General features: G+C 47.2%; 1 protein-coding gene across 1 annotated transcript in view; it reads left to right on the top strand.

The window, feature by feature from the left end:
• The first annotated feature begins 3,177 nt into the window (after nucleotides 1-3,177).
• The window catches only part of LOC133349832 (poly(rC)-binding protein 3-like), a 40,495-nt gene continuing 18,739 nt past the window's right edge, over nucleotides 3,178-24,933 (top strand). The window contains exons 1-6 of the mRNA XM_061563636.1: nucleotides 3,178-3,231; nucleotides 13,820-13,975; nucleotides 20,684-20,707; nucleotides 21,081-21,113; nucleotides 22,557-22,673; nucleotides 24,070-24,201. Of these exons, the coding sequence (XP_061419620.1) occupies nucleotides 3,178-3,231; nucleotides 13,820-13,975; nucleotides 20,684-20,707; nucleotides 21,081-21,113; nucleotides 22,557-22,673; nucleotides 24,070-24,201 (516 nt within the window). The remainder of the gene's footprint in view (nucleotides 3,232-13,819; nucleotides 13,976-20,683; nucleotides 20,708-21,080; nucleotides 21,114-22,556; nucleotides 22,674-24,069; nucleotides 24,202-24,933) is intronic.

Raw genomic sequence — 24,933 nt, 5'->3', positions numbered from 1 at the left:
CGCGCGTGTGTACAGCCAGATTATTGCGCATGGCTACCACTTAGCCGATGTTTTAATTGTAATAACCCATATTTAATGTAAAAAATAGCTTGATGATTATCCACCCAAAAATGGTTATTAATGCGATAAATTATAATGTATTATATATTTGGGATTTGTTTTCATAAACACCATTTGCTTAATGCATTAACCACTGCTTGGTGTGCATTAATGCAGTATAGGATAACGTCGTTTTAAAACTACTCATATCTTTTATTTCATAGTTTTATTTTTATTATTTTATTATTTCCCTTCTACGTGACTTTACCGAAAGAACCAAGAAGATACTCTTATATCTCCAAAAGAATGTTCATCTATCCATGTATTTCAGAGGTATAGATACACTCCGGATTTTCCGCTGTCATGGGGAGCAGTTAGTTTGCTTATCGCTGCAATGTTCGTGACAATCGCACAGCTCGTTAATGAAATGCATCCCAGCCACGCGGCGCGAGTCGGTGCGAGTGCGTGCGTGAGCGCCTCCCAGTTCAGCTTGCGGGAGGTTCCTTGCGACTTCGTTGCGAACCACCTTCTGATGGGTTGACGCGTGGGCTGCCACACTGAGCACGTGTCGGGCAGCTCCTGTGGGCCGCTAAGCATCGCAGGGGGGGTGGGGGTGAAGACTAAGAGCGAGCAGCGTTGTGTTCCTGCGAGCGGTGGTCGGAATGGATCGCGAACCCCGCCGAGTCAACGATCCGGTCCGACCGCCGTTCTCTCCCCCCCCACCTCGCTCGAAACGATTAAATACGATCCCAAGGGACTGCCGTACTCCCATAGGATTCCGCGAGAGGGGTTAACCAGTCTCAGATCTGTTGAGTGTCCTTCATTTAACCGGGGCATTAAATAATGCGACGGCGACCTGGGCTACATCAAATCCTTCAGGAACATTTTTGTATTAAAAAACATGTATAGATACCCCACTAATCTTTCGGAAGAAATGTGGTATACCTATTTATTTGCAAATATTATACACATCTCCCACCAAATCAATGAACGTATTAAATCTTCTAAACTCTCGCCTCTGTGAGATATAGAGCCATTGTTGTCACAATATTCAATCAGCTGTTGAAAATATAGCAGAAGGGTCTCTAGAAGAATACATATACTGTAATTGAGTATCTATAAATTGATCACCCTGTGTATACATTTAGTGTTTAATTTTTATGTTAGAAATTGCCATCGCATTTTTGTCATACTACTTGAAAGCAAAATTGTCTACTTTATAAATTAGGAATGTATGATCAATTGATTAATCGATTCAAATAATATCTAACACTCACAAAACATGTGTGCAATTGTCCATCGAAGAATCAATTCCGTATGATTTTAGAAATAGGGTATGCAAGTTCGAATAGGTGAATGGAGTGAATCGGAGTGTAAAAACGAGAAAGAAAGCAAACATAACAATACAACAGAAACGGTAAAAGTTCAACAACAAATTAATAAAATCTTGAATAAAATAACAACCCCAGATTTGTCACATTTCAGTGTTGGGGAAAGTGCTTTTGTAAAATTACAGAGGAAATAAAAAGCTCAAGAAATTAATTGCCCAAAATCGGGAAGCAGGCCGTCTCAAAAACGAGCTCCAAGACTCAGTGAGGCTTTTCTGGTAAAAAAAATATATTTTAAATGTGTACATGCTCACATACAACGTGTACATCGTGTACACCATGTACACACAAATCCCATTTCTATTTGTTAAATGAAGCAGTCCGCATGCCGTCCTGGCTAGTGCACGGGCAAGAGGGTGGGTGGCTGCTTGCCTTGGGTTCCGGCAGGCTCCTTCTCGGCTCTCCTAGGTCTGGGCTGGCTTCGAGCGCTTACTGATCACAGTAAGGGCACATCGATTGCTTGGGGAGGCATTACCCAGCAGTGGATTGACCATGGCCAAATATTATGATGATTACTAATGAAAGTGCATGGCCATACTGCCATTGCCTGTATACGATAGCGCTCTGTTTAATGTTTTATGACAATGCCAAGACGTGTCATGTAATCTGCTCTGGATTCTACTGAAAATGAAGGCTTTGGTTGTGGAGAAATGATTTATTCTGAATTATTCGCCTTTCGTGGAAATATCCTAGACGACATCCCTGAAGAAGAGCCATTGTAAATCGACGTAATGAATGTTTAAAACACTGTATGGAAAACTTTGTATTACATTTTTAAAATTCACATTTCATTCGACCACGTTGGATATTTTTTACAACTTTACATGAGCGCGTGCGAATGTCTTTTTGCTCTTCTGCGCCGTGCAAGTGAATTGTGCAGGTTACACCGAGACTCTGTCGCGATAAGCCACGGGGTTTAAAGGTCCCTATCATCGTCATCGTCAGCCAAAATCAATCCCGTTGGATGAAGGCCTCCTGACATCGTCGCCATCTCTCACGGTCCTGTGATGTGACGATCCAAAGAGAATCTGCAGACGAGCTGGTTTTATCGCTCCATCTCCGTGGTGGGTGTTGAACGGTCCCTAGACACTCGCACTAATAATGTTTTCGTTCAATTTGTGCTTCATTTTTCCTCGTCCAGTTTCCCTGTTCTCCTGCTTGCCAACAAAAGCAGCAATGATTGGTTTAGTTCCGCATGAGCTCCTGCTAATGTACACAGTGCATGCGTCAGTTGATGGCATCCAGAGATGAGAAATTAGAAGAAAAAAACTCCCCCACCCAGACCCCAATATCCAAAACATCTGATCAAGGTGTCCCTTTGTTAAAGTGCCCAGTTGTCACCTTAACGTGTTCAGAGAAGCTCACGACACATGTCCACCATGTTGCCCTCTTGCCGATCAAATCAAGTGCTCATCGTTATTTATTTCAAATTCACCGACGGCGCTTACGAACAATTACAGAAAATATTAAAGTCACTTTGCAAAAAAAAAAAGGTGGAAAAAGCTGGATCTAAAGTAAATCGAGAGGTCGGTAGACGCGGCCTCGTCGGTAAACGGAAGGGACCCCACGATCTTTGGGTTTTTTTCACGTTGCGGCTTCTCGTCCGTTTACGGACGTGCTGGCCGGAGTTGGGGGGGCGGCGGGTTGCGGGGGGGGGGGGGCGGTGTGGAGGAGCGTGCGATGTTATGAGCTGGCGCCGCCGAGTTGCGCTCAGACCGCGCGCGATGGGACACGCGCCCTGCGTGAGCCCATGTTCAGCCCTTCCAGTCCTCTAGGCTGCCTCAACGCAGCACCCTATCTCACAGTGAGTTGCCGCCACACCATGAACCCCGCCGCCACCGCTCCGCTCGCCGCTGCCACCGTCTCGTCAAAGTTAAACTAAGAGAGAGAGAGAGCGAGAGGGAACGAGACAGAGGATAAGCCCAAACAAAGCGAAACTGACCGAGTTTTCGCGACACAGTTTACGCTCGTAGTCTTCCAGGTGATCTTTCCGGCGGACTGATTGTAAAGCCACTGCGACCGTTTTCTTTTTTTAAAAAGCTCGATACGCCTAAACGAAGTGATGGAGTGGGTACGTCTAGATAACATTAATAACGCTCATCTGTGCGAAATGTCCTGTTGTGAAAATGTGCCGAGAGCGGTGTGTTGTACGTAATGCATGGTGTGAATACCGCGTAGCTTGTTCGAAGAAAAATGTTTAAATGCTTAGTTTGCAAGCGTGCAAAACGTGATGACTGCCGATAAATGGTACCTGTGATACGTTCATGTTGGTGATGTATTGCTGAAAAATTATGGTGATATAATTTTAAAGCATTGCCTTGTAAATGATTTAGAACGAGCATTTTTTTGTTACTTAATGTGGTCGGTAATTCTTGTGTTATCCATAATTCAAAGGAAACAGGATTGTAAAGTTTGTGATTCTTATTAATCAGAATTGTACGTGTTTTTTTGTCTGTAATATAGTTTGCAAGTATATTTAATATCAAAGTAGTGGGGGATTGACGTAAACCATTTGAATTTAACAAATATTAATCCAGCTTCTTAAAAAGTGCAATTGTGGTATACAATTCTAAATATGCATCTAAATTAATGGACAATCCAGTGTAAGTGAAATATGTATAATATGAGAAAATATAGTAATTTCCTAATTTCATTGAATACTAAAAATGTTATTGCATCTCTTGGTATTTTCATAAAAACACTATTTTAAATGCCTGAGAATGTGTATATATACATAAATATATATAAACATCTCAAAACTTTGCTCTTTTTTAAAGTAATCTTTCAAATTTAGTTGGAAACATAGCTATTTTTTCAATATATATACACAGTAATAACCAGAGGATATCATAGTAATTTTAGCGAGTCATATTGAATTTAATGTTATGTTTGGCAACAATTTTTGTGACACTCAAAGACACAACTGGAAACATCTCAGTGTGCGTGACCTGCAGCAGTGCGCAACATGTCATCGTGTTGCATTATTAACCATCACCCTGGAGCCCATTTATGTCATCATTACCATCCTTGATTGGCATTCAAGCGAGTAAAACAATCGTCTTCCGCTGAGCTATAACATCCGAGATCGAGCCACGGTTTGAGAGGTCCTGTTTCGGCAACTGATATTTAAGTGCGCGGTCCCTTTATTTATAAATGTACTTATTTGTTTTGATGGGACATTAAGAGCTGCTTGTCGCACGGATTAAAAGGGTTTTTATTTAGAGCAGCCATCGCCGTAAGCTGCCTAAGCGGCTTTCAGGTTTTGATTTTCGCTTGAGGGGCCTCTCCACTGCGGCCTCCGCAGCCTCCCCACGCGACGCCGTGCCCTGCTCCCGCCGCGGTCAGTAGGCCTCCCCGTTACCATCTCCCCTGGGTGCCCCCCTTGCCACCCTCGTTGTCGGCGGGCCCCCACGTGGCTTGCCCCCTTCTCGGATTCTCGGTGGTTTCCTGCCATGCGTGTGCCCTCTCGCCGCTCGTGGGCCTTCCTGTTGCCCTCTCTGATGAGTCGATCCACCTGGCTCCCCCCCCCCCCCCCCCCGACCGACCTCTCTCTTTGCTCCACAGGCCTCTTCCCATATTTATAATCGTCTCTTTGTGAACTCTGACCCGTAGCTCTCTACCTGACCCCTCTTCTCCCCACGCCACCGCGTCGTCTTCCCAGACGTGTGGGAATCGCCCAGGTTGGCCCTCATCTGCCCGTGGCCCTCTCGCTTCGCGTGACCTTCCCCTCGCCCCGTCCGACTCGCACGGCTCTCGAGGGCTGCCGCGACACGAGGCCGCTTCTTGCCGCTCGGGTTCAGCGATTTGTGAAGGGAGCGCGACACCGCCGCTCCCCGCCGGGATCACCGCACCCCGCCGGGATCACCGCACCCTGCCGGGGTCACCGCACCCCGCCGGGCTCGGACTGACACCCACCGGGCGTCCGCTGGGGGTCGGCGTCCGTGGTAGAGAGGCCGCCGTTCATTGGGCTCTTAGAGGGGAATGTCGTCCTTGTTTTTGTGTAAGACGTCCTTCATCGTGGTGGTTGGGCCGCACGTCCGTGGGAATTAGCGAGTCGCCTGTAGTCTGGGCTGTGAGCGTTGCTGGGGGGGGGGGGGGGCTGCTTCGCAAGCGAGTGTGTACCCTGTTAAAAACAAAACGAAAAATCATCGTCGCTACTCGAGTAAAACAGACCCGCATTAGTCTTTTCCACGTACAATTTAATATAATTGAGTCTGTCAGCCTGTTGGCTTTCTAGACAAACGTAACTTTGTATAAAGGTGTCAGTTTTTGTACCAGATAAAAGGGTAAAACTATATTTTGCTACTGGTAAAGGAGGTCTCATAGTGTAAACGTCACTTTATTAAATTAGCAAAAGTGTGGAGCAGTTTTGACCGTTTCGATGTCGTCGTCGTAGTCAGCGAGGTTTGTTCAAGAATCCTTTTGAGTTGCCAGACATTAGTGGCACGATCCCTCTCCATCCCCACGACTTGGAACGCCCTGGTCGCCGTCAAGGCGACGATGTAGACCTGCTCGGCTGTGCAGAGTCAGTCCTATAGAGTGTCTAGAGTGTCTAGAGTGTCTAGAGTGTCTAGAGTGTCTAGAGTGTCTAAAGTGTCTAGAGTGTCTAAAGTGTCTAGAGTGTCTAGAGTGTCTAGAGTGTCTAAAGTGTCTTAGAGTGTCTAGAATGTCTAAAGTGTCTTAGAGTGTCTAGAGTGTCTAGAGTGTCTAGAGTGTCTAGAGTGTCTAAAGTGTCTAGAGTGTCTAAAGTGTCTAGAGTGTCTAGAGTGTCTAGAGTGTCTAAAGTGTCTTAGAGTGTCTAGAATGTCTAAAGTGTCTTAGAGTGTCTAGAGTGTCTAAAGTGTCTAGAATGTCTAGAGTGTCTAAAGTGTCTAGAGTGTCTAAAGTGTCTAGAGTGTCTAGAGTGTCTAGAGTGTCTAGAGTGTCTAAAGTGTCTTAGAGTGTCTAGAGTGTCTAGAGTGTCTAAGTGTCTAGAGTGTCTAGAGTGTCTAGAGTGTCTAAGTGTCTAGAGTGTCTAAGTGTCTAGAGTGTCTAAAGTGTCTTACAGTGTCTAGAATGTCTAAAGTGTCTTAGAGTGTCTTGCTTGTTAAGGATTCAAGCGGCAATGCACCGTGCGCTAACATGCCCATTCGTATTTCGCAAGTTAATATAATTTGAATGTACATTTGGCAGTGTGTTGTGATTGTAATATCTTGCTTCCTAAACTTAAACAAAGTGTTTAATGTATAGAATCAATTGCTATTTATGTAAACCAATATATCTCTCTCTCGATGCATATCCGATCGCTTGCCCATGTGTCCGTGGCACGTTCCATGCGCTGCAGGAATAAGTCATGTGGCAGGTAATGTCACCGCTGTTTGAGGACAGGCACAGTGTAACACTTGGGTGATAACACCTTGACCCGAGTGTCCACACCTTGACCCGCTGCGATGTCGCTTGAGACGACGGAGGTCACCGTGCGCCACGCTCGGCGAGGCGGCGCCATCTTAGTGGGCGTCAAGTCACTGGTGGTGGTGGTGGTAGTGGTGGTGGTGGTGTTGGTGGTAGTGCTGGTGGTGGTGTTGGTGGTGGTGTTGGTGGTAGTGGTGGCATTGGTGGTAGTGGTGATAATGGTGGTGGTGTGGGTGGTAGTGGTGGCGTTGGTGGTAGTGGTGGTGGTGTTGGTGGTGGCGTGGGTGGTAGTGGTGGTGTTGGTGGTAGTGGTGTTGGTGGTAGTGGTGGTGTTGGTGGTAGTGGTGGTGTTGGTGGTGGTGTTGGTGGTGGTGTTGGTGGTAGTGGTGGTGGTGTTGGTGGTGTTGGTGGTGGTGATAGTGGTGGTGTTGGTGGTAGTGGTTGGTAGTGGTGGTGGTGGTGGTGTTAGTGGTGGTGTTGGTGGTAGTGGTGGTAGTAGTGGTGGTGGTGTTGGTGGTAGTGGTGGTGGTGGTGTTGGTGGTGGTAGTGTTGGTGGTAGTGGTGGTAGTGTTGGTGGTAGTGGTGGTGGTGTTGGTGGTAGTGTTGGTGGTAGTGGTGGTAGTGTTGGTGGTAGTGGTGGTGGTGTTGGTGGTGGTGTAGGTGGTAGTGGTGGTAGTGGTGGTGGTGTTAGTGATAGTGTTGGTAGGGTGGTAGTGGTGGTGTTGGTGGGGGTGTGGTGGTAGTGGTGGTAGTGGTGGTGGTGTTGGTGGTAGTGTTGGTGGTAGTGGTGGTGGTGTGGTAGTGGTGGTGGTGTTGTGGTGTGTTGGTGGTAGTGGTGGTACTGTGTGGTGTGTTGGTGGTAGTGTTGCTGGTAGTGGGTGGTAGTGTGGTGGTAGTGTGGTGGTGGTGTTGGTGGTGGTGTTGGTAGTGCTGGTGGTAGTGTTGGTGGTAGTGTTGGTGGTGTTGTTGGTAGTGTTGGTGGTAGTGCTGGTGGTAGTGTTGGTGGTGCTGGTGGTAGTGTTGGTGGTAGTGTTGGTGGTAGTGTTGGTGGTGCTGGTGGTGGTGTTGGTGGTAGTGGTGGTAGTGGTGGTGGTGTTGGTGGTGGTGTTGGTGGTAGTGGTGGTGGTGTTGGTGGTAGTGTTGGTGGTAGTGGTGGTAGTGGTGGTGGTGGTAGTGGTGGTAGTGGTGGTGGTGTTGGTGGTAGTGGTGGTAGTGTTGGTGGTGGTGGTGGTAGTAGTGGTAGTGTTGGTGGTAGTGGTGGTGGTGTTGGTAGTAGTGGTGGTGGTGGTGTTGGTGGTGGTAGTGTTGGTGGTGTTAGTGATAATGTTGGTAGTGGTGGTAGTGGTGGTGTTGGTGGTGGTGTTGGTGGTGGTAGTGGTGGTGGTGTTGGTGGTAGTGTTGCTGGTAGTGGTGGTGGTGTTGGTGGTAGTGGTGGTGGTGTGGTGGTGGTGTTGGTGGTAGTGGTGGTAGTGGTGGTGGTGTTGGTGGTGGTGTTGGTGGTAGTGGTGGTGGTGTTGGTGGTAGTGTTGGTGGTAGTGGTGGTAGTGGTGGTGGTGGTAGTGGTGGTAGTGGTGGTGGTGTTGGTGGTAGTGGTGGTAGTGTGGTGGTGGTGGTGGTAGTAGTGGTAGTGATGGTAGTGTTGGTGGTAGTGGTGGTGGTGTTGGTAGTAGTGGTGGTAGTGGTGGCGTTGGTGGTGGTGTTGGTGGTAGTGGTGGTGTTGGTGGTGGTCATGGTTGTGGTGGTGTTGGTGGTAGTGGTGGTGTTGGTGGTGTTTATGTTGGTGGTGGTAGTGGTGACATTGGTGGTGGTCGTGTTGGTGGTGGACGTGTTGGTGGTGTTGGTGATGTTGGTGGTAGTGGTGGTGTTTGTTGGTGGTGGTCGTGTTGGTGGTGGTAGTGGTGGTGTTGGTGGTAGTGGTCGTGGTGGTGGTGCAGTGACGTCACCAGTGTTGGTATCACCCCTCGTGACCTCTGCCCGCACCAGACCCTACAGCAGCCGAACCCTGAGTCGTGTGTTTTGTACCAATGTGACTCGTACATCGTAATTCCCGTATATCACTGAATGTAATGGCAATAGTAGTGACGTCAACAACTAGCAACATTTAAATTCATTTGAAGCTTTCGTGACTGCAGGAATTACTCTTTGGTTCTTTCGGTAAAGTCACGTAGATAAATAAAATGAATAATATAATACGACGTTTCGATTGCAACACAAGCAACCGTCGTCAGGTGTGAATGAATGCAAGCTCGCAGAGAAACATATACAGAGAGACATACACAGAGAGACAAACACACAGAGAGAGATATATACAGAGAGACATACACAGAGAGACAAACACAGAGAGAGAGAGACATACACAGAGATACATACAGAGAGATAGAGACACACAGAGAGACAAATACACAGAGAGACACATACACAGAGAGACACAGAGAGAGAGAAAAACACACAGAGAGAGACACAGAGAGAACGCGTCACGAATTTGCGTGAGACAGAGAGAGACAGAGAGAGACAAACACACAGAGAGACACAGAGAGGGACACAGAGAGACATACACAGAGACACAGAGAGGGACATACACAGAGAGACATACAGAGAGAGAGACAAACACGCAGAGAGAGACACAGACACACACTCTCTCTGTCTCTCTCCGAGCTTGCATTCATTAACACCTGATGACGGTTGCTTGTGTTGCAATCGAAACGTTGTATTCTATTATTTATTTTCTTTCTCCGTGACTTTACCGAAAGAACCAAAGAGTGAAATTAAAATTACACCTTAAAATTACAACATTCCCTTTAATTACGACTTAATTCTCAGAAAAGTTATCGATATAGGTTCACAAATACTAATTACCACAATATTGTAGCTAAAACACCAGAAATCTTGACAAAATCAGCGACAATAAAAACACGAGCAGCGACGAACACAACAGCGTGCTCCTAGCACGTGCAGACGAGACCACGTGACTCGAAGCGTCACTGTCGTTGGGTAACAATGAGAGCTCTGACCGGAGCGCATTAGAATGTTAAATTAACTCCTTTTAAAAAAGTAGTTTTTTTAAAACAACGGTTTTATCAACAACTTCGTTTAACTCGCGGTCGAGAAGTGCGTCAATGGCGCCTAAGACACGAGGCGCCTGCGTTGTGTGCGAGCCGATTCCACAGTTTAGGGACTGTGGCGTTTTTGACCTTCACACAAATATATATATAAATAATAATGCGTCCATACAAAATGTAAATTGCTTTAAAGTAGCGAATTAATTGAGTAATTGATGCCGATTTTGATTCAGGCATGCATTGTCACCGGATCTGAGTCCACGTGCAAAATGTGGAATTAATTGCACAACGGGAAGTAGACGAAATTTTGATTACAAGATTTGACCACGACAAACAGAGGAATCAAGTTGAGTTAAACCGTTGAAAAAGTAAATTAGCAACGAGTTTTAGCCTTATATGTATATTGATGCAGTACATGTAAGCTGGGCTTACGAAAAAAAAATTGTTATAACCAACTACAGGGATATATTTATTATAAAAAAAAAAGAATAAATTTCTGCAGAAACACTGCACAAAAATGTTTTGGACAGTCATTTTGGTGTCACCCCTTCTGATGGTGTCACCCGGTGCGGTCTGCCCCCCCCCGCACCTCCCTAGTGACGCCACTGTGGTGGTGGTCATGGTTGTGGTGACATTGGTGGTGATGGCGGTGGTGGTGGTAGTGGTGTTGTTTGTTGGTGGTCATGGTGGTCATGGTTGTGGTGACATTGGTGGTGATCGTAGTGGTGATAGTAGTGGCGGTGGTTATAGTGGTGACAATGCTCGTGGCATTGCTGGTGATGGTGATCATGTCATATAAATGAATTGCAATATTTGACAGTAAGATGTTATAAGTTTTGATCTCCAGTCAAGAGCTTCTGGAGATGCGGAGTGAAATTGAGCGATGTTTTCGCGTACTGACAAAGACGTTCCTTTGTGCGACGTTCACCGCATTCGTACTGCGGCAGCAGGCACTTGAGTCTCCAGTGTCGGTAGTGGTGCTAGTGACAGTCGTATTGTTCACGGTAGTGGAGGTAGTGATGGTGGCAGTGGAGGTAGTGGTGGTGGTGATGGTAATGTTTGTAGTTGTGATGGTAATTATGGTAGTAGGGGCATCACGGTTGCGAGATGTTCACGACCCCGTCTGGTATTCAGGAGCTCGTGGGTTCGATCGCGATCCCGATGCCTGTTTATTTTGCGGTTTGCGAGTTCTCCACGTGGTCGCGTGGATTTTTCTCCGGGTCCTCCGATTTTCCCCTCCACATTTAGAATCGTGCTTTTAGACTATGTGGCTGCTATACATTTCCACACGATGAGCCATTTCGTTGAGCTGTCATTTGTGGCCAGATCGCTTCTAAAAAAATATCTATATAGCTCAGTGGGCCTTACCTGGTGATATAAGACGTAGTTTAGATTAGTTTATAGGTGGTCAGGGTGGTAGATATTGGATTGGCGGTGGTGGTAGTCGTGGTTATCATGGCAGTGGTAGTGGGGGTGGAGTAGCTACCCCAGCGTTTTGACCGATCAGTTTTTGGTGTCCCACCACTCTTCAGAGCAGCTGGGACCTGGATTAGAGCCATCTGTACAGCCACCACCCGGCTTAGCCATGCAAGGATTACAGAAAACCTTATCTTTTTTATTTCAAATCAACATGATTAAAAGGTTTTAGGGTTATAAGAGTCCTGCACGGATTCAGCGGAGATACTGTATGAAAGGAAGCTTTTCAGTAAAACTTGAGGAAGTACAGTACTGTGGTACGGTATAATTTTAACCTGCAAAAAAACACGTTAAGAATGCACAAAAACAAAGTCGAAAAGCGATCAGCCTTTTAGCAGACGTGATGTCTACAAGAGAGGCCACGTTATTTCACATGTTTATCCCTGTATAAGGAGGTCTGGGCACAAATTAATAATACGTTCAATAGAACAGAGTTGGTGTAAAATTGACAAAATCGTTTGTGGAGATATACTAAAGGTGGCTGTGTTAAGCGAGGCACAACTGGGACAAGGGCAATGTTCAAAGCTGGCCAGTGAAGACGACAGCTGACCCCCCCGCCTCTCCCCTTCCGACAGGATCCAGTGGCAGCATCCGCGACACTTGTTAGTGCAGTCGAACCTGACTCGAGTCACTCAGGGGACGAGACGCAGAGGTGATCAGGCAGGAAGGCGTTTGCGTTGGCGGTGGGGGGGTGTTGTGGCGTGCGGGATGCATGGGTGGAAAAAACCCGATTTTTCCAGCGGCAGGCATCGGGTTTTTTCTTTAATACAATTAAACCCGATTTCGGGGAATAAAACCTGGTTTAATGAATACGAAACTCTGATCGAAGACTTAGGCTGCTTCCTCGTCGGTGCTGCTATCGTACTCGGGGGGCCGTCGGGCACGGGGTAGTCGTAGAATGCGGCGGGCAGGTTGGTCTTGATGAACACGAGCTTCTCCTCCACAATCGTGGGCGCCAGTGAGTTCCTTCGCTTGGAATGGATGAAGCCCAGCTTTGAGAAGTTGGCGAAGTGCGGTTCTGCAATTAGAACCAATTAAACCGGATTTCTCCCAATCTCAGATGATCGGGTTTAACATAAAAAGACAATTAAACCCGATTGTAAAAAACCCGACTGTGCCACCCTTGGCGGGATGTGATGCGGTGGGGGGGGGGGGGATGTTGTAGTGTACGAGGTGCGATGCGGTGGGCGGGGGGGATCTTGTAGTGTACGGGGCGCGATGCGGTGCTCGGAGGGACGTGATGGCAGCGACGTTTCTGTGGAAGCCGCAGTGGTGCCGAGTGAGACGACATCAACAGCGGCGATCAAAATCGCCCTGAACGCACCCGAGCTCGTTGGATCTCAGAAGCCAAGCCGGTTGTGGCCTGGGTAGTACTCGGACGGGTGATCGAGAGGGCTTGGCAGGTGTTGTCGGCGTGGGGCTGGGAGGCACGCTGAGTGTCACCCCCTCGCATGCGTCGAATTTCTCCGGGTCCTCCGGTTTCCTCCCACACGAAGCTAAACACTCGAGATGGTAAATGGCCAAACATCCGAATGCAGGACCCTCCCGATAAAGAGTCTTGAGGCTCGGGCTTTCCTGGATAGAGACCATTGTTATTATTACTATAAACACTCCACGTTGAGCAGGTTACAAACTCCACCGTGGGTTTCGTAATCTCCGATGATGCGTGCTGGTGGATTCATCCATGTGGCTCCATCATTCCTTTCTCCACCAGATAGGCAGTCGCAACAATGTGTATGTGTGCTCATAATCAATTAGTGAAGATAATTGACGTGGAAACACCCTTGAGGGCGAACATCTCCTTCGCAAGGGTGTCAATTGAGCACGAGGTTAACATCGCACCTCTCCAGATCGGCAACGAAGCCACGAGCAATGGGAGTGGAGCTGCTGCTCTTCACGCACAAAGACAACGTCCACCCCCCCCCCCCCCCGGCAAGAGCCACACAGTTTGGGCGACTGCTGTTCGCGAGACCTTATTAAAGCTGCACCGGCGGCACACACGGTGGTGGTGGCGTCATCAGCACCATGCTCGGCCACCGCTGTCTCCCAGTGCTGGAGTCGCATACCCTCACTGAGTGCCCATGTGAGGCTGAATTGACCCAGAGGACCCCCAGGACCAGGTCAGTTGTCGTTCACCATTGAACCGAGATGCCTGGCCGAGTTTGCAGCTCAGTGTGCTGTCCACCATCATGCAGTCACTCATCGAGTGTACACACACACAATCATACCTAGGATCTATAAGCGGGGCTTAATTTCTCCCTGAATATTTTCCTGGTCACTGGTGGACTGGAATAGGTGGCACATGACGTGCAGCCACAGCCATAGCAGGAGAAAAACTGGACGTGGTTTGCCTTTTTACGTCATCATTTTCCGGACAGGAACTATCGGAAATTAACTCGTCGCGATTGCAAAAGAACGTACGCGCTGTCTGACGCGGCTGGGGTGCGCGTGTGTGTGTGCCCGCAGGTGTACCCGTGCCTGCCGTACCAACCCCCTAGCAATCCCCGAAAACCCTGTCCCTCCAGCACCCCCCGCCGCTACGTCCCGGGCAGGATGGAGGGAAAGATCACCGAGTCGGGACTCAACGTGACGCTCACCATCCGCCTGCTCATGCACGGCAAGGCGAGTGGCGGCACCGCACGGCACCACCCCACCACTCGCGGCCAGAGCTTAATCTCTCATCACAGAATGTTTTCCAGGCGTCCCCCCCCCCCATGTCCCACCCCCGCCCGCTTTCTCCCTAACAGCGCGGGGAGTGGGGTGGGTGGGTTAGACCCTGGACAGCTCCGGTCTGAAATAAAGCCCTGCTCACGACACACGCACGGCAGGGATTGCACCTTCACCAATGGTAGGGCCCTCCTGTCGAAACCCACAGCCGACCTGTGCTCAGTGGGAGGTCGCCCCTCTCCTCTGTGGCCCTCACAGGATGGGACTTCGTCCTCTTCCCCTCCAGCCGTCCGTGCTGGTGGCTCCCTGCCACTATTCTATTTCAGGCTCTAGTCTTTTCCTCTACTCTTCTGTCTCATTTCTCGAATGTATGTTTAAAATGTGTACTGTCTATCTTCTTGGTTCTTTCGGTAAAGTCACGTAGAAGGGAAATAATAAAATAAATGTTTTACTTGTTATTTTATTATTTCCCTTTATTATTTCCCTTCTACGTGACTTTATCGAAAGAACCAAGAAGATGAATCCCTGCAGTCACGAAAGCTTTCAATCGAAATGTACTGTCTATGTTTACCGTCTACGTGATGCGTATGTCACGCTGTTTTTGTGCGGCGTCTTGGGATGGAATTGTACTTAGACACGCTATGAATGCAAATCTGATTGTTTTGTTATGACCGTAACCTTCCCGTGTCATTACACTGGTCTAGGTGTATTTTCTTCTGTTCAGCCAAAAGTCCAATTATTTAATGGGGTTGGTTGCTTAAATGTTCTATCTTCATGCTTCTCTATTTTGCGTGTCTTCTCTGGCCACATCCACCGCCCTCATGTCTCGTTCCATCGCGTCTCCTTTACCCTGCGCCAGTGCCACCTCCACAGCTCTACTCTTTCAAAATCACAATCAGAATCTGTATTTATCCTGCAGGAGGAATCCGATGAGCTATAAAGCTCTTTTTCACAGATGTCCAGTTGGGGCGGGTCAAAACGTTACAACAACAAACAGTACAAAAACACAGTCGGAGTGCAAATTATAGGAAGGTAAACATCCGTTTTCGTCTCTTCTTGGCACGTGCCCAAGCCTCGCTGACCTCAGGAATATTAGTCACCCATGCTCAGGCTCTTAACTCTTAATTGTACCTCTAAGTTTATTTCCAAGGTATTCGCCAATTTTTTTTACAAATTTTACATTTAAACCACAGCACTTCTTAAGACAAACTTCAAGGTTCCTACACTATGTCGCAAAACTAAATACAAAATTCGTGGTTGAATTAAAATTATGTTTTATGATCTTGCAGAGCTTTGTTACATTGATTGGTGGGTGTGAAATGTTCGTGGTTGTGCCGTGCAGTTTGGTAGCCAGTCAATTGTAGGTTACAGATGAAGCGAGAAATATGCAAAAAAAGTAAAAAAAAACAAGTCTCAGTTATTTATCTCTCGTAGTTTCAGTAAGAAGGAAAGTGGAAAAATGAGCCGGAAATCATGAGAGTAGAACTTCTAGTTTTGAAGCAAAACACCTTCAACCGCATTCTCAAGTCACATTACTTTTACAAAAGGGTGGCATTCTCTTAAACGATTATGCAAAACAAACAAATAAACTAATAATACACCTGCAGTAAGACATTTCGAGACATGAGGCAGGACTTTAAAGCCCTCAGACATTTAAATTCCAATCCAAAACGGATTGTTAAGTCTGTGGAAAGCTGAGGTCCTCAATGGTCACGGGACCACCAAAATCACAAGAACAGCCAAAGTCCTGTCCCCTTGATGGTGTAGTAGGCCTTGATCAGGTTACTCGTTTCAAATGAATGTTGTTTAACTAGGTGAGAGCTCAAGAGACCAGGATAGTTTCATTTGCAAGAGGGACCCTGGGGAACTAGTCTGCAAGTAGGCGGTGATGATTGCCGCTGTGTGTATAATCCCAACGTATAACGACGCAATGCCCCATCCACAAATAGACATCGCAGGGATACACTCCGCTGCTCCTGATGCAGTTTTCTGACTTGACCACTTCAATGTGAAGTTGTCGTCGTTGCGTTGCATCTACATCAGCAGCCATACGAAAGAATATTGAATAATTTGCGGTGTAGTTTTCTAATTTGTCTACTTTGGACCTTGACGCCGACACGCGATGGCACCGCTCTAGCGAATGATGTCAGGGGATCTTTAACGTCCGTCTACCGTAAAGCAGACGGCACGTTGTAGTCGTATTGTTATGGTTGTTACGTGGCGGTAATAGTGAGGGCGGCCGCTGGATTCCGAGCCGTGAACCTCGACACAAACGCAGCGATCGTGCCGCCGCTGGGCCGGCGTCACCGCCCCTGTAACGCGCAGGTGCAGGACCATGCTCCAAACACCGCGGCGCTCCGCTTCCCGCACCTCCGATCACACCAACGTCACGGTGACTTACGCTGGGACGAACCCTTGGGCGTAACAGCGCAGCTGGCACACTGTGCCATTTTGGCAGAGTTAGGGGGATAGTGCAAGAGAGGACGCGGTCAGTCGGTCGATTGATCGGTCGATGGATCGGTCAGTTGATCGGTCGGTCGGTCGGTTGATCGATCGGTTGGTCGATGGGTCCATGCATCGGTCAGTTGGTCGATCAATGGATCGGTCAGTCGGTTGATCTATGGATCGATCGGTCGGTCGATGGGTCGGTCGGTTGGTCGGTCGGTCAATCGATGGTGATTGTGGTTGAGCCTTGTCTCACTGAGAGACGTGACAGCACTTCCACTCCCGAAGCAAAGCCCTGCCGCACCGACACCACCACAACGGCCGCCCTCGTCCGGCTCCCATTGTGCGGCTCCGCGCAGCGACCGTCGCCAGGGCTCGCTGGAAGTGTTTAACGCGGCGGGGACGCGCGGTCGCCCCCCCCCCCCCCGCGGTGAGGACATTCATCGCTGTGGCGGCGTGGTTGTCACGGTGGATGGGGAGGGAGCGCGGCGCACTCGGACACGACATGTGCGGCTCGCCGATGCGGGAGTGGAACAAGATGAACGTTTCACACGACACAGAGCAGCGCCTGCGGGTGATGGCGGGCACTTTCAATTTCAATCGTGCTGTATGTTTCTGGCTGTTTGACGTTTCGGGGCCCCTGGGTCTGTGCTTGTTCAGCGACTGTGATTTAAACAAAACACAAAAAGCCCTCTTCTGGATTTTAAAAATATTTACCCTGTTGCGGATTGTGGAATGTATTATTCATCATCCAGCAGTGGATTGATAAAGGGGTGTACATTGTTCTTATATTCTACTGTTGCGTGTGGCAATATGTTCAGGAGATAAATCCCAACGTGGAAGTCTGCTCGCCACGACCAGAGGACTTCAGCAGAGTTCGTGTCGTTTTGCTGTTCCTCCTCCGTTGAAAGAGCACAGACTACAGTGGTTTGCGATATGGTCTTTAGTTTAGATTGCACAGTCACAATCACACGATTCTGGCTTTTATTTAATTTTCCTTTAAATTAACATAGTTTTTTTTATTACAGACGATGGAATTTTATTCGTTTTGCTAGATGTGTGTCGATATGAAAGGCAAAACTTTCTTCATGTTGAAGTCACTCCAATTTGTCTCCTCTCTTGCCTTTTTTGTGTGTTTTTTAATTCATGAGTTTTTTTTATTTGGTTTCCAAAACGTCTACCCAACAAAAATATACATCTTCATGGTCTGCCATTGTGCTTTGTATGCCGCGTCGGTGTACATATAATAACTATGTACATATAATAACGATGGGACGATAAATTGTAATGCAATTTAATAAAAGGCCAAACATTTCACCCAGCATGATGCAGTTAATTTCAAACGTTGAATACTTTCGCGCAATTGAAACTAAAATACGGCACCAAACGTTGTACTGAGTGCGATTTAAAACGCACTCAGAATTCATGCAAGCGGAGGTCCCTCGCACAAAGTCAGAGACGACATGTGCACAATGGTGGAGGAGCAGCATATTTAACGAAGGATTAATTCAACACGAATTGAGCACAGCATAATTCATAAACGACAGTAAGAGTATTGACCATTTGAAGCTGCGTAAAAGCACCCCCCCCCCCCGGGAGCAAGTTCAGGTGTGCTTATATCCGAAGCAGTGTACTTGTATCAGACGTTGCCCTTTGCCTCCACCCCGACCCCACCAAGTGCAATACAAGCACGTGTTTATTTTATGAGAACGGTGCTTATATAACGTGTGCTTTTCTCCAGCTGCTGCTGTATTATGACCAGCTGAGGCATACACCGATGGCTTTTACAAGCCATTTTCCGCAGCGCACGTTTCGTGTGTGTGTACGTATGTGCGTGCTTTTGTGCATGTGTGTATTTGTGTGTGCGTGCGCGTGTGTGCGTCGGATGATTCAATCTGAATTCTCCTGCGTCACGTTTTGTCTACTTTGACCAATTGCAGCAGCGGGGAGGCAGTTTTTGTCATTTGGCAGGGCCAGCAATCTTGATCAGCATAACAGAGTAATTGTGATGAGAGTTGGGCTGAAAGGGGGGGGAGGAGGCAATTTGTGGATAGGCTTACAATTGGAGTTTGCGACTAGTGACAAAGACTTACAATTGTTTTGTGATGAAAATTAACACGTTACTTACATTTTTCACCACACAGAGCCCCAGGGAAATTGTTATATTTGCCATAATCTATAACATCTCGATATGTGCTGACAATTGTGTGTCTAGCTGTGGCATGCCGAAACATACGAAGGGGAATGAAATAATTTGCAAGACTGCTAAAATACACACATTGCCAAGCGGGATTAATATCCTTAAACGGCCATGTCTGGTGTGGGATCACTTCCCATATTTGCAGTATTCCACTTATTCCATCAGTTGCAGAATTGCAGGTGGTGGGTAGGGGAAATTCCACGTTCTCATGACGCAAAGCCATTAACTCTATTTCAGAATCAGAATCAGAATATTTATTTATACAGAAGAAAAAGAGCTATAAAGCTATTTTCAAAGATGTCCAGGAGGGGCAGGTCAGAACGTTACAACAACAAAGAATACAAAACACGATAAGAGTACAAATGATAGGAAATGTAAGCAAATCATTTAACAAAAATATCCAAATAAAACTAAACATTTTTTTTCCATCTTACCAGGTAAAGCCCACTGACCTATTCACTTATTTTTTAAAAGCGGCCTGGCTATCACAAATGAAAGCTCAACAAAGTGGCTTAGCGCACAGAAATTTACAGCAGCCATAAAAAAAAATCATCTAAAGAAGAATCTGAACGCGCGTCTGCCGAGGGAGAATCGCAGCGCGATCTGGTGTCGGTTTTCTGCGCGTCGCGCGGAGGGATTCCGTCGTTGGGTTTGTCGAGCGGTGCGGCGTGGAGCCGCCCTTGTGCCCGCGGGCGAGACAAGGCCCACGAAGCAAGAGAATTTAATGAAGCGCGGGGCGGAGTAGGGGGGGGGGGCTTGCCGCTCGCTCTGCTCATCCGTCGGAACGGATTTCACGGGCCCGTCGCTGGCTCAGGGCCCAAGCGGACGAGATTCACGTCCCTTTCAATCGCAGTGAGAGGCGGAGAGAGAAAAAAAAAATCTTGTTTTGTGTTATTAGTCGGGACTTTTTTTTTCCCCCCGCTACCACTGCCTCCCCATCTCTCTTTGTTGGGCTTACAATGTGAGGACAGTTTTTCTTTTGAAATCGGTTTTTTTAAATATTTCTCAGAAGCAGGACAAAAAGTGTCATTTTTTATTTCGGTAAACATCGAAGACCGCGTGTCTGCGATGTGCGGGTTCACGTCGGGGAACGAGCGTGCGAAGCTCAGTTTCACTGCTGTCAGCGAGCACCTAACAAGGCACACGGAAGGATCGTGACGCGAGCAGCATAGACCCAGATTATTCTGTCTCCCCAGTGCCCATGTTCATGACCATCTTTCTTTTAGGCTGAGTCAATCTACGTGAATCCCAAGCTGGGTTCATAAGCCACCTTGCTACCATTGTTGTTTTCGTTTCCCCAATTCGATGTTTCGAAAACACGTGAATAACGTCTCTTTGTGTGACTCCCGTTCTCATATGCATATTGATACTTTCTTCATCTTAATGACAGCTCATGTTGTAATCATAAAATACGTCACACAAACACACACGATGTAATTCAGTTAGGTGCAGCATCAACACACTCACGTGTGTCGCTTCAAAGCACTGGTCTTAGTGCCTTTTAATTTATCATGAGCTATTTTTAAATCCTTTATATTAAGTTCGCTTGCTTGCTTGCTTGCGTGCTTGCGTACTTGCTTGCTTGCTTACGACCGTGCAAATCTTTCGGTCGTTTTTTAACCCACTTCCCGTAATCCAATCGAGCTGACATTTTGCACATAGACTCGTTGTGCGTGACAATTAATTTTCGTGAATTTTTCCAAAATTTTACACTGTTTAGGGATTTTTTAAAAAAATATTTAATTACCAATTGCTTAATGGTGGCAGACAATCATCTGACACATAGGTGGCAGCCATCTCAAGCCAGAGGACGAGAGGACTCTAGCCGCCACGCATATAAAGGATTTATAGTGAAAAACTTTGTTTTTACGGGTTAATTTTTACAGTCATCGTACTCGCGTGTGATTTTGCAGTGTTATGTAACTCGCATTTTGAAAGCACAGATTTAATCATTTATGTATAATCGTAATGAAACTGAACATTGTGTACGTGCTGTTATGATTTTTGTGTCACTGCAGGAGGTGGGAAGCATCATTGGAAAGGTACGTCTCACAAGATATTGTTGTCACATTTTTCAAACTCTTCATTGCTTAGCTCGTCACCTGCAGTGTGGTCTGTTTTCATGAAATATTTTAGATCCTGTGATGAACTCGATTTCAAAATAAACTGTCAAAAATAGCAAACTCTATTCAGAGCACACATGCAACAATACAATGTCAATCGATTCATTATTTTTTAATGCTCAGAGGTTCTCCAAATATTGAGTTTCACATCTTGCTATTTTTTTTGGCTCGAATCACCGAATGAAAGTTTATTGGTCACAAACGACGCGTTCAGTCACGCAGAACAACAGATGCTTCATCCCACGTTGTCACACTCATCAAGTGATGCGGCAATTCGCAATTTATTTTGCAGAAAGGGGAGACGGTGAAGAAGATGCGGGAAGAGGTAAACTTCTAAGAATTGCTTTTATCTTTTCTGTCGATGAAACAGGCGTTAAGATGTTAAAACACCAAACAGAAACCCTTTGCGAGGAACCATGTCTGCATTAACCACACGGCTATCTTGAGAGCATCGTCTCGAACAGCGTTAGATCAGAGAGCGCCAAGAGGCGAACAGCACAAAGACAGTGCCACTACCAGGGCATTTATAGCTCGGGGTGAGCACCTACATCATGGGAACTCCCTTGCCAGTCTCAAAATATAAGAATTGGTTTGATCGCATCTGGCAATAAAAGTGTTAAGATGGTAAAGGTCCCATGATGAAGGTAAACATCAAAAACCAACATCACTCGCAGCACGTTTAAATACATCTGTCGCTGCTGTCACTCTCCAGTTTTGCACGTAAAGTGTAACCACGCTTTCTTGTGAGACCAAATGCTCACTTGACTGAAGGCATTTGAATAAAAATTCACCACATTCCTAAAAAAGAATGGCAATGATTTTTCGAAATTGCATCAAGCAATTCACTGTGGCCATCCACGTGCCCCCTGCCATTGGATAACTCTTTCAAATGAACAGTCACCGATGTTTTATTACGAAGCAGGAGAAATAACTCGGTTGATTCTAATCAGAATGCGTACAAAAATAGACTGGGTAACTTTGCCATTCTCCATAATGGAATTCTTCTGCAATGGCCACGACTGGCTTTGTGTGCTGCAACATGCACACTGTTTGTACAGTAGACTCCTGATTATAACTGTTTCTGATAAGATGGAACCTGCCACGTGTATCGTATTTCTCAGTAGCGTTCTGATTAAAAACCCTCTGTGATTGGATGGAATCCATCACATGCAGCTAACTCTGAGTGAAGACTTATTCGCCGCATCCAAGATGCATTTTATTTGGCAAAATATCGAGGACGTACACACAATTTCAGCCTGTTCACTGAATAGAACGTTTCCACTGATATTCACCAAATTATTTTTTCAAACAAAATATTACGAACATCAATGACAGTTATGCAAATGTTAAAGTGTGGACTGGAAACCCGTTACATTGACCTCTAACAGCCCAGCCTTGCTTACACCCCCCATGCATTAAGCACAGAGATGGGCAAAATACAGCCACCAGGGTCATTCATATACAAATTGCTGCAGTAAATGTAACTTCAAAACAAATGGGCAATTACTTTGAGGTGTGTCATTTCCATACCAATTGCAAGTGTAATGAAATTACGTAGTTTTATTACGTATGATTTTGATACTGTCCATCACTAATTATACACTACATTATACACTACATACCCTGCATTAAACACCGTGGCTCTACGGTATACGTGTCATTTGGCACGTTTAATATAATTTAGAAGTGCCCATCTCCTGAGTTGGCGAGCGAGCGAGCGATGGGTGAGCCCTGCGTGTGGGGTTGTGCCGGCGCGTGTTGCCCTCAGAGTGGCGCACGGATAAACATCTCGGAGGGATCGTGCCCCGAGCGCATCGTCACCATCACCGGACAGACGGACGCCATCTTCAAAGCCTTCTCCATGATCACCAACAAGTTTGAGGAGGTGCGACGATGGGACGCGCAGCTCGCAAGAGCTTTGGATATCCAAGTGATTGTGTAACCGATTACTCTGCCGATTATCGCTTCGATTACACAACAGTAATTGGGTAAACAAAAAAGTAGCAGATTTGTTTTACTTATGGTTATGCAAGATGGAAGGTGATAGGTGAGGATTCATGAAATCATCTGCATCATCAGTCTCGTCACGCTAAGCGTGGCTTGTAGGGGGTTTCCAGCCTTCAGGAGGCAGGATGTGGGGCAGCTTCCATTTGTATAGTCATTGACCACATAGAATAATGAATTACAATTGTTATCCAATTATCGACATAATCAACTCATAGTCCCATCTCCACTGCTCGCATTAAGCATGTGGTGCCAGTGTCTACACAGCGGGAAGGACAGGCAGGTACTGTCAGCCTCTGTATGTGCAGCGCCCTTGTCAATTCACTGCTGGATGACGGCCTCCCTATGCCGTATGAGCCATGGCATTTTTCTTACTTCACCACCCAGGTCAGTATGGGTTGGTGAAGGCAGGGAGTGGGCTACATTGTGGGCATTGCCAGCAAAATGCTGAGGTTTCTTCTGCTGGCTGACATAATCATGACGATGAGTAATATTATGTTTTTGCTCATTTTATCATTCATTTCACTGCCGTCAGAGGAATACGAACCATCCCTCAAAGGAGTGACCGTGGTTGGGTTTTGACTCGTTCAAGTCAAAACACTTCTGAAAATTGAAATTAAATTCTAACACGAGACCTCACTTAAAAAGTATTGACACTCATCGATGGTTTCCTGGATAAATAAATTAAGTAAAATAGTTACTTGACCGTCGGTGTTTTCTTGCTCATGCCCGCATTGTGGTGGCGCTCATCTCCGTTGTGGCGGCCCTGAGCCAGCGGTGGGAATTCCACGTTCCGATGGCGGGGCGCAGTCTAATCAATTGAGGATCACAATGGAATCCGTATACTTGTAAACGGCGGGATAAGCTATTTTGGGGCTCTTAAAAATGTCCCTCGAGGATTTCATTAAAACATTTTCACGATTGACGTCACCTGTAAAGCCCCTACACCCTGGTGACGAGGACGCACCCAGGCCAGCCCCCCCCAGCAGAGAAAACGCGACACTCAATGCCTGAGTCACAGAAATGGTGCTGACTATATGTACGTATGGATGTTGAACTTCTTGCGTACCGTACCAAGCCAGCCGCACTAATCGGAGGTGCAGGGAGAAGGACGACAAACTAAACGCAAATAAACAGTTGTAATTAATATCGGAAGGAAGAGCGTTCCAGATGGCCGCAGAAGCGCATCTGAAAGCGCCGTGCGATGATGCAGTGACCAGGCAGGGCCCTCACGTGCTTTTTATCCACGTCCCGCATACCCCCACTTCCCCCACCAGGACATCAACGCCTCGATGGCGAACAGCGCGGTGACAAGCAAGCCCCCCGTGACGCTCCGCCTCGTGGTGCCGGCCAGCCAGTGTGGCTCCCTCATTGGGAAGGGCGGCTCCAAGATCAAGGAGATCCGAGAGGTGACCCTGGGGGTGGAGGGGTGGGGACGATGACCAGCGTGGGTGAAGTATGGTGAAACGCCATCCGTGGCCTGCACGCCGTAGGAATTGATGAATGCCGCACGGTGCGCGCGTTGACAAAATGAGGACTGCTCTGACTTCCTCTGCGAGACCCAACGCACGAGAAGCTTGCTACCCTGCTCAATGGGAGGTTGCGCTCGTGACCTCCCACCCGAGTTCACGATCTTCCCCTTCTCCTCCTCTGTAAGGTGCTTTCGGTGGCGCTTTGTTTTTACAAAATAAATGTAAACACCGCCCTGCGTTCCCCGTGGTGCACACGTCCCGCCGTGCTGTGAGCGCCTTCAGATGCAGTTGCATGTAAATGGTCAAGGCGAAGCCCTGCAATTGCTCGCTCACGCGACTGCTGCTTGAAGGGCCTCCACTAGAGAACCCCTAGAAGCGGGCATGTGGTCTACTCTTTCACGCTCACCACACTTGTTGGAAGAGGTGGGTGCACCCACATTTTACCCAGCTGCCGGTTTACTAACTGTGGTGTACACGTTTATACTGATGGGAGGACAGATGTGGTAGGGTTCGTGAAAACTCATATTATCCACAGCCCTATTTCTTGCTATGATCCGAGATTTCACCCATAATGCATCGCGAAGCCGCTGCCTAATGTTCACCTTTTTGCAGGTGAGGGGAGCCACGTGACAGACTCATGCTAGTACTTGGAGGGTTATCCACAAGTTT

The sequence above is a fragment of the Lethenteron reissneri genome, chromosome 31 (genome assembly GCF_015708825.2).
Source record: "Lethenteron reissneri isolate LAM-NWPU_2019-01 chromosome 31, ASM1570882v1, whole genome shotgun sequence".
Taxonomy (NCBI): Eukaryota; Metazoa; Chordata; class Hyperoartia; order Petromyzontiformes; family Petromyzontidae; genus Lethenteron; species Lethenteron reissneri.
This window is presented reverse-complemented; position numbering and strand designations above follow the sequence as displayed.